At 36.4% G+C, this 18,373-nt stretch overlaps 1 protein-coding gene across 2 annotated transcripts in view; it reads right to left on the minus strand.

The window, feature by feature from the left end:
• Window positions 1-3,285: 3,285 nt before the first annotated feature.
• Window positions 3,286-18,373, minus strand: part of LOC117411076 (aftiphilin-like) — a 29,818-nt gene continuing 14,730 nt past the window's right edge. Inside the window, exons 4-10 of one of the 2 annotated variants that reach the window (XM_059025468.1) lie at window positions 17,512-17,638; window positions 17,149-17,205; window positions 13,509-13,631; window positions 11,622-11,682; window positions 8,357-8,440; window positions 5,993-6,116; window positions 3,286-4,460 (exon numbers count right to left, since the gene is read on the minus strand). In XM_059025468.1, coding sequence (XP_058881451.1) covers window positions 4,316-4,460; window positions 5,993-6,116; window positions 8,357-8,440; window positions 11,622-11,682; window positions 13,509-13,631; window positions 17,149-17,205; window positions 17,512-17,638 — 721 coding nt within the window. In that variant the 3' untranslated portion in view covers window positions 3,286-4,315. The remainder of the gene's footprint in view (window positions 4,461-5,992; window positions 6,117-8,356; window positions 8,441-11,621; window positions 11,683-13,508; window positions 13,632-17,148; window positions 17,206-17,511; window positions 17,639-18,373) is intronic. The other variant, XM_059025469.1, reaches the window with a different exon arrangement.

An 18,373-nucleotide genomic window follows, 5' to 3' on the forward strand; every position in this document is an offset into this window, starting at 1 on the left:
ACAATTACCCATTTATACAGTTGGGTTTTTACTGGAGCAATCTAGGTAAAGTACCTTGCTCAAGGGTACAGCAGCAGTGTCCCCACCGGGGATTGAACCCATGACCCTCCGGTCAAGAGTCCAGAGCCCTAACCACTACTCCACACTGCTGCCCCTATGTGCCTCCACATGTGCTTAGCCTATGACTGTGCTGCCTTTTGATATTTACAGTGCCTTTCCATCTACATGCGATTTATACAATGAACACCTGCTGGGGACGGTGCTTACAATTCTTTGTCATGCCATGCATTGTGTTGGTAAAATTCATTACAAAGTTAAACATTTTCCCAACAGGAACCATGTGGCCAACCGCATTATAAGTGGTTTTAAATTTATTTTAGCAAATGTATTTCAGTTAATGACTATGAAACCAAGCTACATTTGTGTATGAGAGATCAGCTATCATTTAAACATATTACTCAATCAAATATTGACTGTCTCCTTTTTTTTAAGTAAAATTAGCTAAATGTGAGACATTCAGAATTTCTCTAGTATGAAACACATGAAGTACAGCAAAACCCTGTTTAAGGCTACCTCAATAGAGACAACTTCAAAATGAACGGCACTTTAAAATTAAGTCAGCTTTTTTACAGTTCTGATTTGCTCCTGTTAAGGACACTGTAAAGTCATGATATTAAGGCCACCCCCTCTATTCAGTATTGAGGCCAAAAGTAAAAAAAACTCATTGCCATTTGATATTGACATCTCAAAACGTACAGTAAACTGAAAATAAGAACAGTTTGCCTTAAACTAAAATAAATAATACCACAACCAGTGAAAAAAAAAATGAAAAAACAAACACTTTTTTTTAATAATCAAAATCCTATGCTATTAATTTGTTACAGCATTTACTTACCACCCTTTGTTGGTCCTGGCCTTAAAATGGAGGTTTCACTGCACAACAAAAGCACCATGTGAAAAAAAGACAATCCTTTTTTTTTCTGGGTTGCCTCCTCTTGAACAGGACATGTAAATGCCATTTATCACCTGTCACAGATAATAACAGGAGAGTGTGCTTGTTTGGAATGGGTGGGAGGATAGGGGTGAAACTGAAGCAACTATTAAGAAAATAAACTACGACCACTTATTCCCAAACTGTCATTATGTCAAAAAAAACACACACACAGACCACAAATGAATAATTATCCAAGGAACATACAGGTGATGTAATGTGTAAAAACAGCTAAATATTTCACTTGCATGTAACCCTTGTTGTATCATTCAGTCCTTGGCTTCTCCAAAGACGAAACTGCCCATTGTAAACCCCTTTATATCCGAGCCCACTTATTTAGTAGTTTTTTTTAGAAACTCCAAAATTGACCCCATGCATTTTAGCAATGAAGAACAACATGACTGCTATATTGCCCCACACACAATACTGAACAATAAGAATACATTAAATTATCTCAAAAGTAATGGCATACAAATAAAAAAAAGTTTTCACTAAGTGGTGAACCCGAGTCTAGGTCCTTGCAAATTGTGAATGTAATTAAAAAAGAAAGGGCGGTGGTCTTGCCCTTCCTCTATATCAGTGTGGCTCTCCTGACACTGAATGCTATCAACATATTTCAAGTCTCAGTATTTGTATTCCAAGATAAAGGCATTGAAACTCTAATGGAAACTTTGTCCATATACTGTACACAGAGCAGACGTGCTGACCGGCAGTAGAATTGAGTAGAAAACTACAATTTGATCAAAACATTGTTGAGAAAGAGCTATGAGAAAGAATCCAGGAGCAAGAACATCAGCAAAGCACCAAAAGGGTTAATTGTGATTGGCAATTTAAAAACGAATGAGGATGAGATGCTTAGTCAGGGTGATTTGATATGTGTGAGCAGCGCCACAGGCGTGTGGGATTGACAGCTTTGATTATCAAACAAACCATCTAACCTTTACAAAGAGTGGTACTTACAATAGATGACTCCAGCATGGAGCGTGTTACTAAGGCGGTCTTTTTAAACAAAATCATTAAAATATGTATTTTCATTTTCTGGTTCATTTTAATCTACCAAAGCAAGTCTATCAAAATGATTTTGGATATAAAAATTGCATCAGCTTTAAAAAGCTACAATGCCAGCAAATATATTTACAATATCACTGGTCTACCAAAAAGACGTCTAGGAATTCCTTTTACAAATTCCTCAAGAATTTGATTAATTAATTTTTTCTTGAAATATGGTAATTTGTTTTTCTCCTCTACGATATGGCTAGCAGGCACCTCCACCTGACAAACGTCATTACTCTGTGTCTGTGGACAGATTTCCTACAAGGTTTACAACCCATATATATACACCATACCATACCTCTGCAGAAAGAATAATTACAGTAGCTATAGGACCGTCTGTGCTTATCACAAACACATGGTTTCTGGTAAGAAAGGCAGAGCTTATTATTAGAGTTTATTATTACTGCTAACAAGTATATGGAGGTTTCATTGTGCCTTTACTTTTTTATTTCTGTTCCAACAACAGCAACATAAATTATTGATAGTGTGTAGCATTCCAGGCTTCTCTGCTGTGGCAATCCAACCTCCAGACTTACATTAATCAAACATAAAGATACAGTTTCAGTGCAGTATTGTGGAATGGGCAGTGCAACTACAACTTGGTTAATAATTACTGATATAATCCTACAATGGATAAATAAACTCTTACCATATTCTCTTATTTCAGATGACACTTTTCATTATAACATGGAAACCAAAGGCAAAAGAGATTCAGAAATCTATATATACAAACATCTGCCCATGGCAAAATTTGTCTCACCCTTTGTATTTGATAATATACTGTTGACCCCATTATAAAACATCAACATTTTCAGATTTTTGAATGCACTGTACTAAGCGCACACAGTTTAAAATAATGTATTATAGTTATACAGCAGTCTGGGAAAAGTGCTGCACCGTTGGCCATTGACAGTAACTCAAGAGATTGGATTCTGCATTAATAATTTAAATATGGTTGTCCATAGTAGTTTAGCTTACACTGCATTTAAACTAGCAATCTTTTTTTAAGATCAGTTAATGGAGAGAAAACCCCGGCTTTGAAATCCAAATCCATACATATTTTTAGCATTAACATAATTCAGCACAACTGGGAGTTGAGAGACCCAGGACTGAACAGCAGGTTACTCATGTAACCTTTCATTTCCACTAAGTCACAAGCACCTAAAAAAACACCATCATGGTTTCTATTTTCAGACAGTTAAAATGCAAACAGGGAAAATAAGTCTACACAAACCAGGAGGTTTCTCTTAAATAATTTTATTTTTTTGTGTACACTAAAAGTAAATGTACACACAAAAGTCGCACAAGAACCTGGGCATGCATTTTAACCTTTTGACAGGCTCTTCAGTGTATTGTTTTTCCATAGGAATTTTCCCATACATTTACAGTCCATAGTTTTACTGTACACAGTTTAAAACCACAGCGAACTATGATTACATCCATCTCATCTTTACAATGTGCAAAATCCTCATTAAAATAAGTACAGTGGTAAAAGAAAACAGAAAAAAACACCTGTAACATATCAGCTTTTAACCCGACTTTGAAGCTATTACTGGTCCCTCATTCCCTGTGATTGATTCAATTTGATTATCACTAGAAACTACTCACATTTGATTATTTTGTTTCTATATCAGTGGTTCAAACCATAAAATAAAAAGGTATCTTAAAAGTAGTTAGTAATTTTGGGAGAAGGTAAGAAAAGGCAGCCACTACCTATAAATAATATTCTTTTAAACAAAAACAAACAAACAAAAAAAACACCAAAAAAGACAGAATGTGTAAGTTTTGCAGTTTAAAAAAAATAAAAATAAAAATCGACATAAAAAAGAAACCAACAACAATTAACACAACAGGAAAACATTCACCTGGATATAGCAGGCAGTGAGGCTTTCAAGTTCTGTTGTTTTTTTTTTTTGTTTGTTTGTTTTATTCTCATGCCTTCCATGAAGGACTCAACCAGTGTTATCTCACAAAGACAGAAATGTTTACACCCCCAGCACGGCAGAAAGAACCAAATGAATAGTAATTATCAGATCTTCAAAAAAAATCTTCACTCTGATTATTTACAGATTGATTCTTCGAATATAAACAGAACTTTTAAGACTTCAGGTATATAAATAAATAAATATACATTTTCTTATTGTATTTATACCTTTACAGAGATGCTGAACAACAATTCATGTGAACGTGTATGTTTCAATTTAAGGAAGCCGGTAATTTGGGATTTTATTAAAATTATATTTTTTAAAAAAGTCAAGCTTGCTGCAGAGGTTAGTCTGCGTGTTCTTGTGAACAAGTCAGAGGTGTCAATGTGGTCGGAAACATCAGCACCTTGGCTTGCATAAAGAACAGGTCAGGGAGGCTGGCGATCACCTTGGCAGCCTCTTCACTAAGGTTCTCATCCGTTTTAGGTTTCCTGTTGGCAAAGAAAGAAGGAACAGCTTACTTTAAAGTATGCCATATATAGTTTAAAGACATACTGAACACTAAAAGGGCTGTGAAGTATTATATTATCGTGGATAAACCCCACCCACCACTACTCTGCTGGTTAAACCCCCCTTAATACAAACTTTGTCCCATATCTCAGGTGCAAGGTGGATAAAATGAGTTCTGTTGTAAAGTAAAGCAAACCTATAGTTATTGATAAATACTGTATATATCAACATTGAAAGAAAAAAGTAAGTTAACATACATCCTCTGTCACAGCTATAAATCCTAATTTAGAACACGGTAACATGAAAAAGTAGATCACCATGATCTACATCCTATTAAAACTGAAAATGGACAGGTTCCATTTAGTCTATAGTATATTCCCTGATTCAGAATGCCCTAACCAAGTTTTATCACAATCATATAACCAGTTCTATACTACAATTATATACTGTACTAAAACATATGAACCATTTAATAACTCGAAAAATAACCTGTTATGTACGTACACATAATCAAGGTTTCATTCTAATGTCAACAGTGTCATCAGCTCCATCTAGTGGTATTAAACTACAGCACTATTGAAGTCTTATAATTGAGATTTACTAATGTTATTGTAGTACCGAATTTGAGATATTACTCATTTGTCTAATACAGTCGGCGCCACTTTATCGGATGCCGAGAGATGTAAAATGATCCCAAATAAGCGATTGCCCCAATTAAACGAGAGGCATTTGAGAAGACCTTAGTCACACTTACATTCATAATTTACAACATGCACAAGAGAGAAGTATTTTCTACTGTTTTGTTTATTTCTAAATTAAAATAAAAATAATGAAACCACATCACATTATGAATAAATGTTAAATGCATTTTTTTTTATTCCTAAAACAAAAAGAAATTGCTTTTTTTATTTTTGAATGAAATGAAAAAGAATGAAATCACATTGTATCACAACTCACAAGGCGAGACACCTGCGATTTTGCCACGCCAACTTTTTGCCACAGTAGCCTGAGAAGCCACAAGAGACTCCAGCACTTAAGAGTTCAACGTGGTTTACGCAATTTACACAAGTAACAGCGTAATCACTACGCAACCTGTCTTGCTCTAAAAAGCGATCTCTGTTCATCATTAGAACATACTGTATCCCAATTAAATGAAGTGACGTCCCAACTAAACAACATAAAATAGCATTGGGAAGAACCGTCTCCCAGAGTTCTGTCCCATTTAAGCAGAAATCCCGATTATCAGTATCCCGATTAAATGACGTCGACTGTACTACTATATATTTTAGGATTGAGAGTAAAATCGTACTCAGGTTATCACAATAACACTGTCAGTGGTAACAGATTATATGGTGATGATTATATGGAAGCATACCCTTTAATTTAATCAAAGCAACTGGCAAGTCTTAAAGGGTTGTTTAGGTTACCAACCACTAGTCTACAGAATGATGCAATGATTGCACACTAGGCACACTGCTGCAGTGCAATTATCCCCCCAGACACCAATCTGTACCTTGCAGATGTGCTTGTCTTCTCTACTGTAGACATGAGTCTTGCAAATGCATCAGCCACATGACTGGATGTGCTGGAGCTTTCCAGTTTAGAGGTTGTTAATTCATACAGCTCAGGGTCCACACCTTAACAAGATAGAGGAAGTCATGAAATATTACAAACACAGAAAAAGCAGAAAAAGGGTCAGTGGAAGAAGTAGCACTGCAAATTAAACTGCTATGGTTTCTGTAAACATCTGAACAAAGTTTAGGGGATTTGTTTGGGGGTATACTTAGGAGTTGAAGTAGCTATAAATGACATTTTCATTGTTTTTGTTTTTACTGCTCCAGTCCCTTTTTAAGATGTTTGCAGTCATTCTTTGGGGTTCTTATTGCAGTGACTCATAATATTGTGTTTTTCTGTGTATTCTATGTAAAAGTGCTTCGGCAAGAAGTTCAGGAGATGCTCTTCACTTCTAGTTGCCTGCCACAGACGTATGTAATGTAGGCTGGAATGCCTTCATATTAGTAAGCGCCAGCACCAGCAGTGTTTTGAAACTTTCCAAATGTTTCCAAAGTGGCAGATCGCTACATGATGCTGGCTCTTACTTCTATAAAGACACTTTGGCTAATCTAGCCTTGGTTACATATATCTATGGCAAATAGCAGCTCCAGAACTCTAAGGGGATGGTAAAAAAGTTAGAAAATTTAATTAGAAGCTACTTATACTTCCAACAATTAGTGATTTAAGGCAAACAGTTACAAGAATAACCAGATTTGAATCAACCATTGTATGTTGACATGGCAACTTGTTTCATCAATGGCATCACATCACATGCAATTAAAACTGATTTCTGCTGATAGCTCAGAAAAAATATATGTATAGTTAACCTCAATGTGCAGTTAAGCTCAATGTTACAATGGTGTGTATTTATAATATGGATGCTGCTTAGTAATTAATAATGAAAATTTAAGATGTACTTACATATATAGTGAGGTTTTCCACAGTGGATTTGGAGGTGAAATGGGAAAACTTTCAGACCTCCGCAAAATATGAAAGACCCATTTGCTCCAGTATATATAGCTTTTACAAAATGATCCATAAAATAAGGCGGCCACTAATTTGCAAGATGAAAACCAAGGCGCTGCACAATAAAACTGCTGCTGTAAATTTTGAATGGTTTCATTTATATAAAAAGAGGTCTGCTCTTAAGTTTTTGTAGTAATACAATAGGACAAAATCTTGTTTAAGATTGTACTTGTGGAATTCTGGGACTACCTAGATACCCCTACTCATATCACACATAATATAATATGTATAGTTTTTTTTCAGCTTTGAAATGATGAACAAACTAAAAAGTGGTTTCTCAATTTAGAAAACTGGAAACTGCTCTGAACCAAGGTGAAAGGTTGCATGTGTTTTTCTAACAATCAAATAATAGTTCTTGTGAAAAAAGTAGTTCATCATAGTTAACAAACTGTGGATGATGTTAGTGAATAAGGAATAGAGTTTTACAAGTGTTTAAGAAACATTTTGACTCCTTCCCCCTATTTTGCCAGTTTTAGAAGATATTTTTTAAAAAGTGAACGATTAACTTGTGAAGAATCTTAATAGGGTATATGTTGGGAAACAACTGCATTCTAATCTAAAGGCCCAAGCCACTTGTTAGAGAATAGGTAAAGCACACAGCACAAGAACATACAAGAAATGACTGAAGAAAGACATGGCTTATCTAAAAAAGCTGGTCTCTTAAAAAACTCCAGGGGTTTGTTTAAAGCAAGTCATAGAAAGACATGATTGTAAAAGGGATAATAACCACAGCACTTTGTGAATGCAGTCTTATGGGGAGTAGTGAAAAGCTATTTATTTACAGCACTTCTAGTTTTTTTTAGGTCTGCTGGGATGCAACATCTTGTGGTTATATCTCAATTTACTGAGATTTGGGAACTGATGACCTATAAATTAAATTAGCTGGTGGGCATTACATGTTGGTCAGCGCAGTGCCTCCTAACAAAATGGCAAGGAGTATGCCCCTTAATAAGCCATCAACCACCCCCCCCCCCCCCCCCACATTCCCTTGAAGGTATCCCATCCACGTACTAAACAGGCCAAGCCATGCTTAGCTTAATAGAATCCAATATGACATTCTTATTTAAAATTCATATTTAAGGTTGGGCTGAAACAAAAAAAAATGACTTAAGGTTCACAGTTCAACAGAATAAAGTACATCTAAAAATGTAATTGCTTCTATTAGCTGATTTCAGAGTCTTTATCACATTGTTTTTTTTTTAATTTTATTTATTTTTTAGGTAAGCCATGTGAACAGATCATGTGTTAGTAGTTTGTTAGCAGTTGAGAAAGTCTGTGGTTAAAACACTCTGCTGACCTGGGATACTGGTGGTGCTGCTAGAACTAGTGTCATCCACGGGCCCAAAGAAATCAAGGTTCAGAAGAGTGGAACCTCCGCTAGCTTGAAATTCAGTGACCGTGTTGGTAGGCAGCCATACAGAAGATAAGCCACGGGAAGGAGGTTATGTGTAAAAAGTGGTAAGACATACACTTGAACATGCAGGTTATCATTAGTAGAGCATCTGCAATTTAAAAAACCTACATCGAGATCAAAGCTCAAGTTATTAGCGAGCGATGCTTCAGTAAGTTACTAACCCGGGAAGCTCAACCTTTTTTAATGTACAAAGCTGGGATTCAACACTTATCATTAACTTGGTTTAGAAGAAAGTAGATTTATTGCAATCAGGCATATAGTATTTTCATGAAAGGATTTAAGATAGTTTGTCTCATTAAAAGGGAAACTTTAAAATGTAAACATATATATATATATATATATATATATATATATATATATATATATATATATATATATATATATATATACAGTGCCTTGCGAAAGTATTCGGCCCCCTTGAACTTTGCGACCTTTTGCCACATTTCAGGCTTCAAACATAAAGATATGAAACTGTAATTTTTTGTGAAGAATCAACAACAAGTGGGACACAATCATGAAGTGGAACGAAATTTATTGGATATTTCAAACTTTTTTAACAAATAAAAAACTGAAAAATTGGGCGTGCAAAATTATTCAGCCCCTTTACTTTCAGTGCAACAAACTCTCTCCAGAAGTTCAGTGAGGATCTCTGAATGATCCAATGTTGACCTAAATGACTAATGATGATAAATAGAATCCACCTGTGTGTAATCAAGTCTCCGTATAAATGCACCTGCACTGTGATAGTCTCAGAGGTCCGTTTAAAGCGCAGAGAGCATCATGAAGAACAAGGAACACACCAGGCAGGTCCGAGATACTGTTTAAAGCCGGATTTGGATACAAAAAGATTTCCCAAGCTTTAAACATCCCAAGGAGCACTGTGCAAGCGATAATATTGAAATGGAAGGAGTATCAGACCACTGCAAATCTACCAAGACCTGGCCGTCCCTCTAAACTTTCAGCTCATACAAGGAGAAGACTGATCAGAGATGCAGCCAAGAGGCCCATGATCACTCTGGATGAACTGCAGAGATCTACAGCTGAGGTGGGAGACTCTGTCCATAGGACAACAATCAGTCGTATACTGCACAAATCTGGCCTTTATGGAAGAGTGGCAAGAAGAAAGCCATTTCATAAAGATAACCATAAAAAGTGTCGTTTACAGTTTGCCACAAGCCACCTGGGAGACACACCAAACATGTGGAAGAAGGTGCTCTGGTCAGATGAAACCAAAATCGAACTTTTTGGCAACAATGCAAAACGTTATGTTTGGCGTAAAAGCAACACAGCTCATCACCCTGAACACACCATCCCCACTGTCAAACATGGTGGTGGCAGCATCATGGTTTGGGCCTGCTTTTCTTCAGCAGGGACAGGGAAGATGGTTAAAATTGATGGGAAGATGGATGGAGCCAAATACAGGACCATTCTGGAAGAAAACCTGATGGAGTCTGCAAAAGACCTGAGACTGGGACGGAGATTTGTCTTCCAACAAGACAATGATCCAAAACATAAAGCAAAATCTACAATGGAATGTTTCACAAATAAACATATCCAGGTGTTAGAATGGCCAAGTCAAAGTCCAGACCTGAATCCAATCGAGAATCTGTGGAAAGAACTGAAAATTGCTGTTCACAAATGCTCTCCATCCAACCTCACTGAGCTCGAGCTGTTTTGCAAGGAGGAATGGGCAAAAATTTCAGTCTCTCGATGTGCAAAACTGATAGAGACATACCCCAAGCGACTTACAGCTGTAATCGCAGCAAAAGGTGGCGCTACAAAGTATTAACTTAAGGGGGCTGAATAATTTTGCATGCCCAATTTTTCAGTTTTTTATTTGTTAAAAAAGTTTGAAATATCCAATAAATTTCGTTCCACTTCATGATTGTGTCCCACTTGTTGTTGATTCTTCACAAAAAATTACAGTTTCATATCTTTATGTTTGAAGCCTGAAATGTGGCAAAAGGTCGCAAAGTTCAAGGGGGCCGAATACTTTCGCAAGGCACTGTATATATATATATATATATATATAAAGTACCTATACTGACATATTCAATGGCATACAACATTATTCAAAGCTTTATACACTTTTTTTTGCATGTATGCAACAATATAATATTCATTAACTATGGTTTCCCTTTAATCGCAAAAGAAGAAAATCAGGAGGTACAGTTAAAAAGCGTCATGTTAAAAGAAAAACACAAAAAATTGACTCAAGTAGGACACAAGACAACAGCAAAAAGTGCATCCAGGCTTTTGTTCTTGACTTAGACCACCTAATATTTTTTGAGGAAACTGAAGACAATTATATAGACCATATGTTTTGCTATACAGCTGAAAATGACTCCCTCTCGAACTTCCACACGTATCTATATCCTGTAAAGACTCTTGTTAAGAAAAATATCCTTAACAAATACTGAAAGTAAATGTAATTTGAATAGGAAAAAAGTGCTTTTGAAACAAGTCTTTCTAAAGTATTATAAAGGTATATCAGACGATAAAGAGAAACACAATAAGCTAGTCTTATTGTTCACAGACATTAAACCACAGTTGCATGCATCAGTGTATATAAACACACTGTTTTTATTCCAGGAAACAATAATACCAGGGGCAGGAGTATAAGTTTCCAGAGCTTTGCAAATAGTAACATTATAGTACATGAAAGATTTCTAAGTACATGCAAAGCTTGGGTTTATTTTTTATTTAAATATGTTTTTTTTTTTTCAAATGTAACGGCTGAGGTGAGTGTTTTGTCAGTCTATTCCACTGCTGTCAATCACTTAGAATTCATAGTTCTGATCACAACCGTGAAATGAGAATTATTATTATTTAGTCTGTAGTAAAGAGTTTGAATTCCAATTCACTGCACGATCCTAATGATTTACCCATAGATCACACTTAACCAGAATAAACATATAATAACGTTTGTACTCGTTCAGTCAATGCTAGTATTGCACAGTTGCTTCACTTATAATAATACTGTTTTGTTAAAATGTGACATCAGGCTTATAAGGTGAGAGAGGCATATTCACCCAAGAAAGAAAGCCTGCATTTCCACAGTAAAAGAATATGAAAATGAAAAGTCAGCAGAGAAAAGTCTGTTTCTTAACTCTAGCTCTGGTGCTAGAGGCTCTATGGAGAGACGTACCATCTAGAGGGTTAGTAAGGCCACTGCTACTCCAGTCAAACTGGACAGGAGGGAGGTTTTCCTGAAAGGAAGATCAACAGTGTTACAATTCATTTTTTTAAAGCTGGGGGATCATTTTATAAGTTTGATTCACCCACTGTAAGTGCACTTTTAGTAGAATTAGCAGTTTAGCCATGAACTTGGCATGAAAAAGACCTTGTAATGCCTTGAGCCATCTGATGAATAACAGATGCTACTACACCAAGAGAAGGGTATGAATTACACAATGGAACCTGAATATTCTTACAAGCACTCCCAGGTGTTTTTTTTTTTTTTTTTAAACTGAATATGTATACATCTGGTTCTTTGTTAATCTTGTTAAACAAAAGTAACCAATATATAGAGCATATGCAACTATCATACCCAAACTATAAACAAATAAATAAACATGCAGTAGATGTTTTTAGATTATATATATATAAAACTGGAGACTGAATACTGGTCCCCAGTTGAACTTCTTGCACTAACATAAAATCCCTTAAGCTAATGTTGAGATTTTTTTGGATTTATTTCCATAAAATTAATGTCCATTTTTCTAGAAGTACATTAACCAGCCCATGCTGTAGTTTTTTTGGGTGTTTTTTTCAATCTTTGTTTTCTTCTATTTCATCTAGCTATTCCTCATCTGCTGTTAAGTGTCTATTTTTTTCAGATGGCCTGCTGTCTTCACTCAAAGTTGGTGTTGTATCAGTTATCTGGAGTTTCATCCCAAATATATTAAAGGAAATAAGTCAAATGCCACTAATTTTTGGCAGTGGTTTTGTAACTAATAACAAATAAAATGGCAGTTTATCATGGAATTTAGAATGTAGTGGTGCGTAGTAATTTATTCAGTGTGAAGCGGCTCAATAGTATGTAAGCCGTGCTATACGTTATATATACGCACGGTCATGTGATGCTGTTTAACCAATCAGAGGGTGTTATTTTTCTAAGCCGTGTTTATATTTATTTATTTTACTACAGTGGGCTGAAAATACTTCAGCACTAGCCCTTTGCAGTCCATTTATTAAGTGCGCGTCAGGCACGTCAGGTTTAATTAATTTTCACACGCGCAGTTAATTTTAGACGCGCTGTTTAAAAGTATTTTTTTCCACAGTCAAACGGGTTTAAATGGCCCTGCATATCAACAAAGCACTCACTAGGCATCTCCAGCCCCGCCCCACCCTTTCGTTCGCGATCGCTTTCACCTATGTAAGAAATAAATAATAATAAAAATAATAGTCATACTTACAGATCAATCATCTCCGGATCACTCGTTTTATCACCAAACTCCTCAATATTGCGATCAAAGTCATTATTTTATTACTATAACATCTGAAAAAAGCTCTGCAAATGTCCATGATAGTCTCTGTGCGCTGACGCACTCAGCCAGCTTGTTTACTATGACCGCCCCGTTATCTGATACCAGGGCCATATGTATGACTATTCATGAGATACGCCTTTTTTCTTTTTTTTTTTTTTTTTATTCTACTGTCTCGGCTCCTGTCGCTACCACTCGGCAACTGAATGTTTCTCGGCTTTTTCCGGAGAAAAAACGACTAGAAACCCGTTTTTTGCGTTGCTATAATGATGTCGGACCCAGTCCGACAAAGGACCTGAGAGGAATAATTGCAATGGACCGCAAAGGGCTAGACATCAGTGAGCAAATCCTTTGCGAATGCACTTCAATCCTGAACAGCCGCTATCACTCAAGTAACAGCCTCTTGCCAAATTGGGTGCTATTTCTGCCCTCTGAGGGCTAAGTTGAGACCACCAAACTTATTTGACTCAGAGACGAAAGGCTACTGCCTTCACCAGCTGTGCCACCTAGCCCCTTATTTTCCATCAGATATCTGTTGTGTTCTTTACCTGGGTCTGATCTTGTGTACAAGTGTTCATTTCTGGGGACACAGGAGGGGTTTGTGCAATTGAAGCTATCTTCTCTGCAGCCGATACTGGTTTCACAGGTTCTTTGGTGGGCTCTAGCATACCCTGAAAAACATGAGAGAACAAGTGAAAGTTGCAATAGATATGTTTCTTTTTTTTTGTTGTTTACATTAGACATGCTTTTTTGGATCTATCCAGGAAGGTACCAATTTAAGAAGGAACACGATAACCACGCCGCTTTGTACAAACCACAAAAAACATTGCTGTTACAGGAAAATGTACAGATGTGTTTATATTAGTAGATTATTATTTTAATTATAAATCTACTTAAATAAATGGATCTCTTCCTTACAGAATTTACTGTGGTGGGAATGTGTCATTACAATGCGAATGTACTTTGACCTTGCATCTGGCATTGTCAAGAACGTTAACCACTTACTGACCTTTTGCAGGATTCCTGACCATACCCTATAAAGTTCCACTATATAGTTGTCACTATTTTAATAAATTAATCTGTTATACATGTGATACACCCATACAGTAGGAATCTCCTTTGAGACCTAGAACAGGCATTGCCATTCTAATTGTGTTGCTTATATCAATGCAGCAATGCATATACTGTATAAGTAACTAATAATAAGACCAAGCCATTCAAAGTAATTATTGCTCCAATGAAGCAGATTTCCACATGCCTGATCTGAAAGGGCTGTGGGCATCACAATATTGAAGAAGTGTATTAGGTTTTGAATGCAAGAAAAATTATTGGCAGGAATGTCCTCACTGAAATAATTAACTGTAATCAGGAATATGATTATTCATGAAAATGTCTCATTAAAGTGCCTGTATTACTCCAAAAGCAAGCCAAACTTGTGAGTGTCCCCAACATAAATATGTATTAACACACTGTTAATATACCATAAAGATTATTTAATAAGTCGATTTTCAAGGCATTTTTGCAGGGCCCTTAAAGGGGGGAGCGACTAATACACTAGTGCAACCTATGAGCCGGTGTGTCTAATATTAAATTACCGTACCAGTGCCACAATGGGATTACTACAGCCACGGTTATGGCTCACACAAACTTAACTGTCAACCCGATTTATTTATTTGTTCAGGATCTACGGCATTTAGGTCATGTTGCTAGGCAGAAACACAAAACCACTGTTCTAATTAAAAGTTTTAATTTCTTACTCTCAATACCCTTAAATGCAAACTTTCAGACTCCTCTCGAAAACGTCACAGCTATACTGCTTCACTTAGTGTTAACACAATAGCTGTCAGTCTCTAAGAATTTCCTTATTCCCACCCTCCTTAGCCATTGATTTGTCAGTATTCAAACTGAACCCGCCCCTGGGATCTGTACCAAACAGCTATTGGTTGGAAAGCAGAGCAATACACTTTTAAGTCTTCATTTCTTTGTATCTATAATAATGCTATAATAATGCTAATGCTATAATAATGCAGGTGACTTTGAGACTGGATAAAGTAGGACAATAAGAAAAAAAAGAAAATGCTACACAACAGGTTTGAAATTGCGTGTTGTTGAATTTGCCGAAATACATGTTAATTGCAATGCTGAAAAAACAGTACGTGGACTGGAGAGGAAACAAAGACAAACTTAAAATGGCCAAAGAAAAACGAGCTGATAGGAGGAAAGTGTTTATGGTCCAATGTACAAAACATTTTGTTTGAATGGAGTACTTTGAATGACTTTAATACATACTGTAACTTGTTCTACATGTCAGTGCAATTGAGTGGTACACTTGTAAAGTATGTGTATGGTTATGGTTCTGATTAACAAAACAAAAATAATGTATTTGTACAGCTGGAAATTGAATGCAATTGTACTGCACCGTATGCAACACTAAAATGCTTTGTTTACTGATTAGATGGTGCACTGTTTAGTTTATTGTATTTTTTTTGTTTTCTAATTGATGTCGCAGCACTGTTTAATAATTTACTTTTAAATTTGAATTAATACAATGAATTTATAAAAGCCAATGCAGCGGGAACTATTGTCTAAGTATGTGTGACAGAAAGACAATGATTCTTGGTGGTAAATCTCCCTCTTGACCCGTGAGGGCACCAAGTAATGGGAACAGAATACCCTGGACTGTTTGGCCTGACAATTTATCCCCATGGTTAAAAGGAAGTCAGTCATCTAGAAAGTGGGCGGAGCTTCAGTGCACTAATGCATCGACCTGGAAGTGAAACTGTGTGGCAGCCGCGGATTGGAGGAGCGGCTACAATCGTTTACCAAGGGGTCATGTATGACGGAACAAAAAGGGGACTAAGCGACGTAATCTGTTCCTTCGTTTTGGTTAATGAGAAAGAACCCGGAAGGACCTGAGGATTGAAAAGCGTATCGTGAGTGTTTGTGTCACAAATAAATAATTGTAAAGCCCCACGAGCACTACAGCACGCACCCAGGACTGGTGACCGTGTTTGTGTATCGTGTTTGGAAGGGGACTGTCTTTATTATTTTGGAACTTCAATTCCCTCGTTTTGAACAGTCCCAACACGCATTGCTCTCATTGTATTACTTGTATTGTAACACTTGAAATGTATTTGCTTACGATTGTAAGTCGCCCTGGATAAGGGCGTCTGCTAAGAAATAAATAATAATAATAATAATAATAATAATAATAATAATAATAATAAATAATAATAATATTATTTATGGTCACCAGACCTGGATTAAAAATAAAACCTGTTGCACTTGGATTACCGTTGTCTGCCTTTCATTTAAACAATGCCTCACTCCTGCACCTGTACACTGCAAGCCACTTTGCCACAGTATGGTTTGGGAAATAAATGTTCAGTAAAGCAAAGATATGTTCTTGAACTTGTTTGGGTACTTAATAAGCTAAAATAAAATACCGGTAGTTTAATACAGATGTGATGTGAGATGCATAACTTGATTTTATGCTCTGTTAATTATTACTTTTTAAATTTTGAAAAACAAAAGTTTTTAGCAGTTTAACTAAAAATAAAAAAACAACACTGTAAAAGTATTAATGGAATAAAATGTTGCAAACAAGGGCTATTTTAAAACTAAATCTGTGTATCTTTCTATATTTATCGGTCTGAAAAAAGGAGGAGCGGCTTTGACGCCAGTGCGACCTATAAAACAATTTTTACGGTACATCATTATTGCTCAGAAACACACACTGATCATTGTTTCTTGCAGTCTGTTCCCTATATCTGCATGTGGTAGCAATGAATAGCCGGCTAGCTGACTAGTCAAATAGTTAAGTTACCGTTGACCTCAGAAACTGGTAGTCGACTAATCACTCATCACGTGATTGTGAAGTAATTGAGAAGCATATGGTTCTGGATGGACTCGACTGCAGTTGCTGTAAGATTGCAAGCAGTTTTAAAATATAGTGCATAAACAGAAAAGTGGTACGAAACAATACATGACCAAAGAGAGTACAACACATTAAATACATTATTTATTTATTTCTTGTGGCATCTAACTGGGTATCACGTACATAACACCCCCATGCTGAAACTAAACAGCATCCAGTTTAACATTAAATGCACAAATTAAGTGATTAATATACATTTACAAGCACTGATTGCGAAGACAGAGAAGTGAAAAGAAAACTGGATGACTCACCAGACTAGCTGCGTACATGGGTACTATAACAGGCTGCTTCTTCTGGCCTGTGAACAGCTGCAGGAAAAAAAAAATTAAAACATAGAACAACTGGCAAAATAAGCTCCAGACTATATTTGGAAAATAAACAGATCTTTCATCATACCATTTAAAACTGAAATTAAAAGAAAGGATACTGTATTTTTCAAGCTAGCCAACAATGACTGCAGACTGTCAGGTACCCTCCCTAACAAATTCTTAATGGCCACAATAAATAAAAAGAAATCTAGTTATATCAGCAAAAGGATATGTACTATTTATAAAGCTGTGCATATTACTAAACTTAAAAAAAGAAATAGGGGGTATCAAATTCACATGACTTACAATGTTCCTGGTATCGATCCCCAGTGAGCAGAGCAGCTTTTTGTTGCTGTGGGAGCCACCCCACTGGTATCTCAGACCATAGGCATCATGGATATCTTGCAGCTCCGTCCACACTTCTAGCAGCTCACTGCACAGCCCATCACAGAACACAGAAACAGAAGGACATGTGGTCAAGCAAGCAAAACCACAACCCCCAGTGACCAAGCTACACTAAGCAGCACCAACAGGCTTTAGAATATCCAATCACTGCTGCCGCAGGGATTAAAAACGACTAGAGTGGTTTACGTCAGGAGATTAATAGCCGGTCTTAGACTCTTTTTGCAATCTTCATTATTGGTAATCATTCTATTTTTCAGGTGACAAAATGTCTCATCAGTTCAAAGGCATGCTAGCAAACTGATCCTCCAGAGCCAGACTGACACAGTTCTATATGCATCCAAGTGTGAGGAGCCTGGCCCTTTCTGTGGGTTTTCATTAAGGGCTCACTACACCCCAAGTGACTCACACTTCATTAACATTTAAAATTTCAGCTGCTAAGCAAAAAACTTGTATTGTAGATTTGATTAGCTCTATACATAGGGGAAAGTAACCATTTACAATACCGGCATGAAAAGAGGTTCACCATCAGGAAAGGGTTAATGTACTGGGCAGAGTTTAACAAGTTTCTGTAATAAGAAATTATATATATATATATATATATATATATATATATACACACACAGACGTGCTCAAATTTGTTGGTACCCCTCCACAAAAAACGAAGAATGCACAATTTTCTCTGAAATAACTTGAAACTGACAAAAGTAATTGGCATCCACCATTGTTTATTCCATATTTAATAGAAATCAGACTTTGCTTTTGA

This window comes from Acipenser ruthenus, chromosome 6, assembly GCF_902713425.1.
Source record: "Acipenser ruthenus chromosome 6, fAciRut3.2 maternal haplotype, whole genome shotgun sequence".
NCBI lineage: Eukaryota > Metazoa > Chordata > Actinopteri > Acipenseriformes > Acipenseridae > Acipenser > Acipenser ruthenus.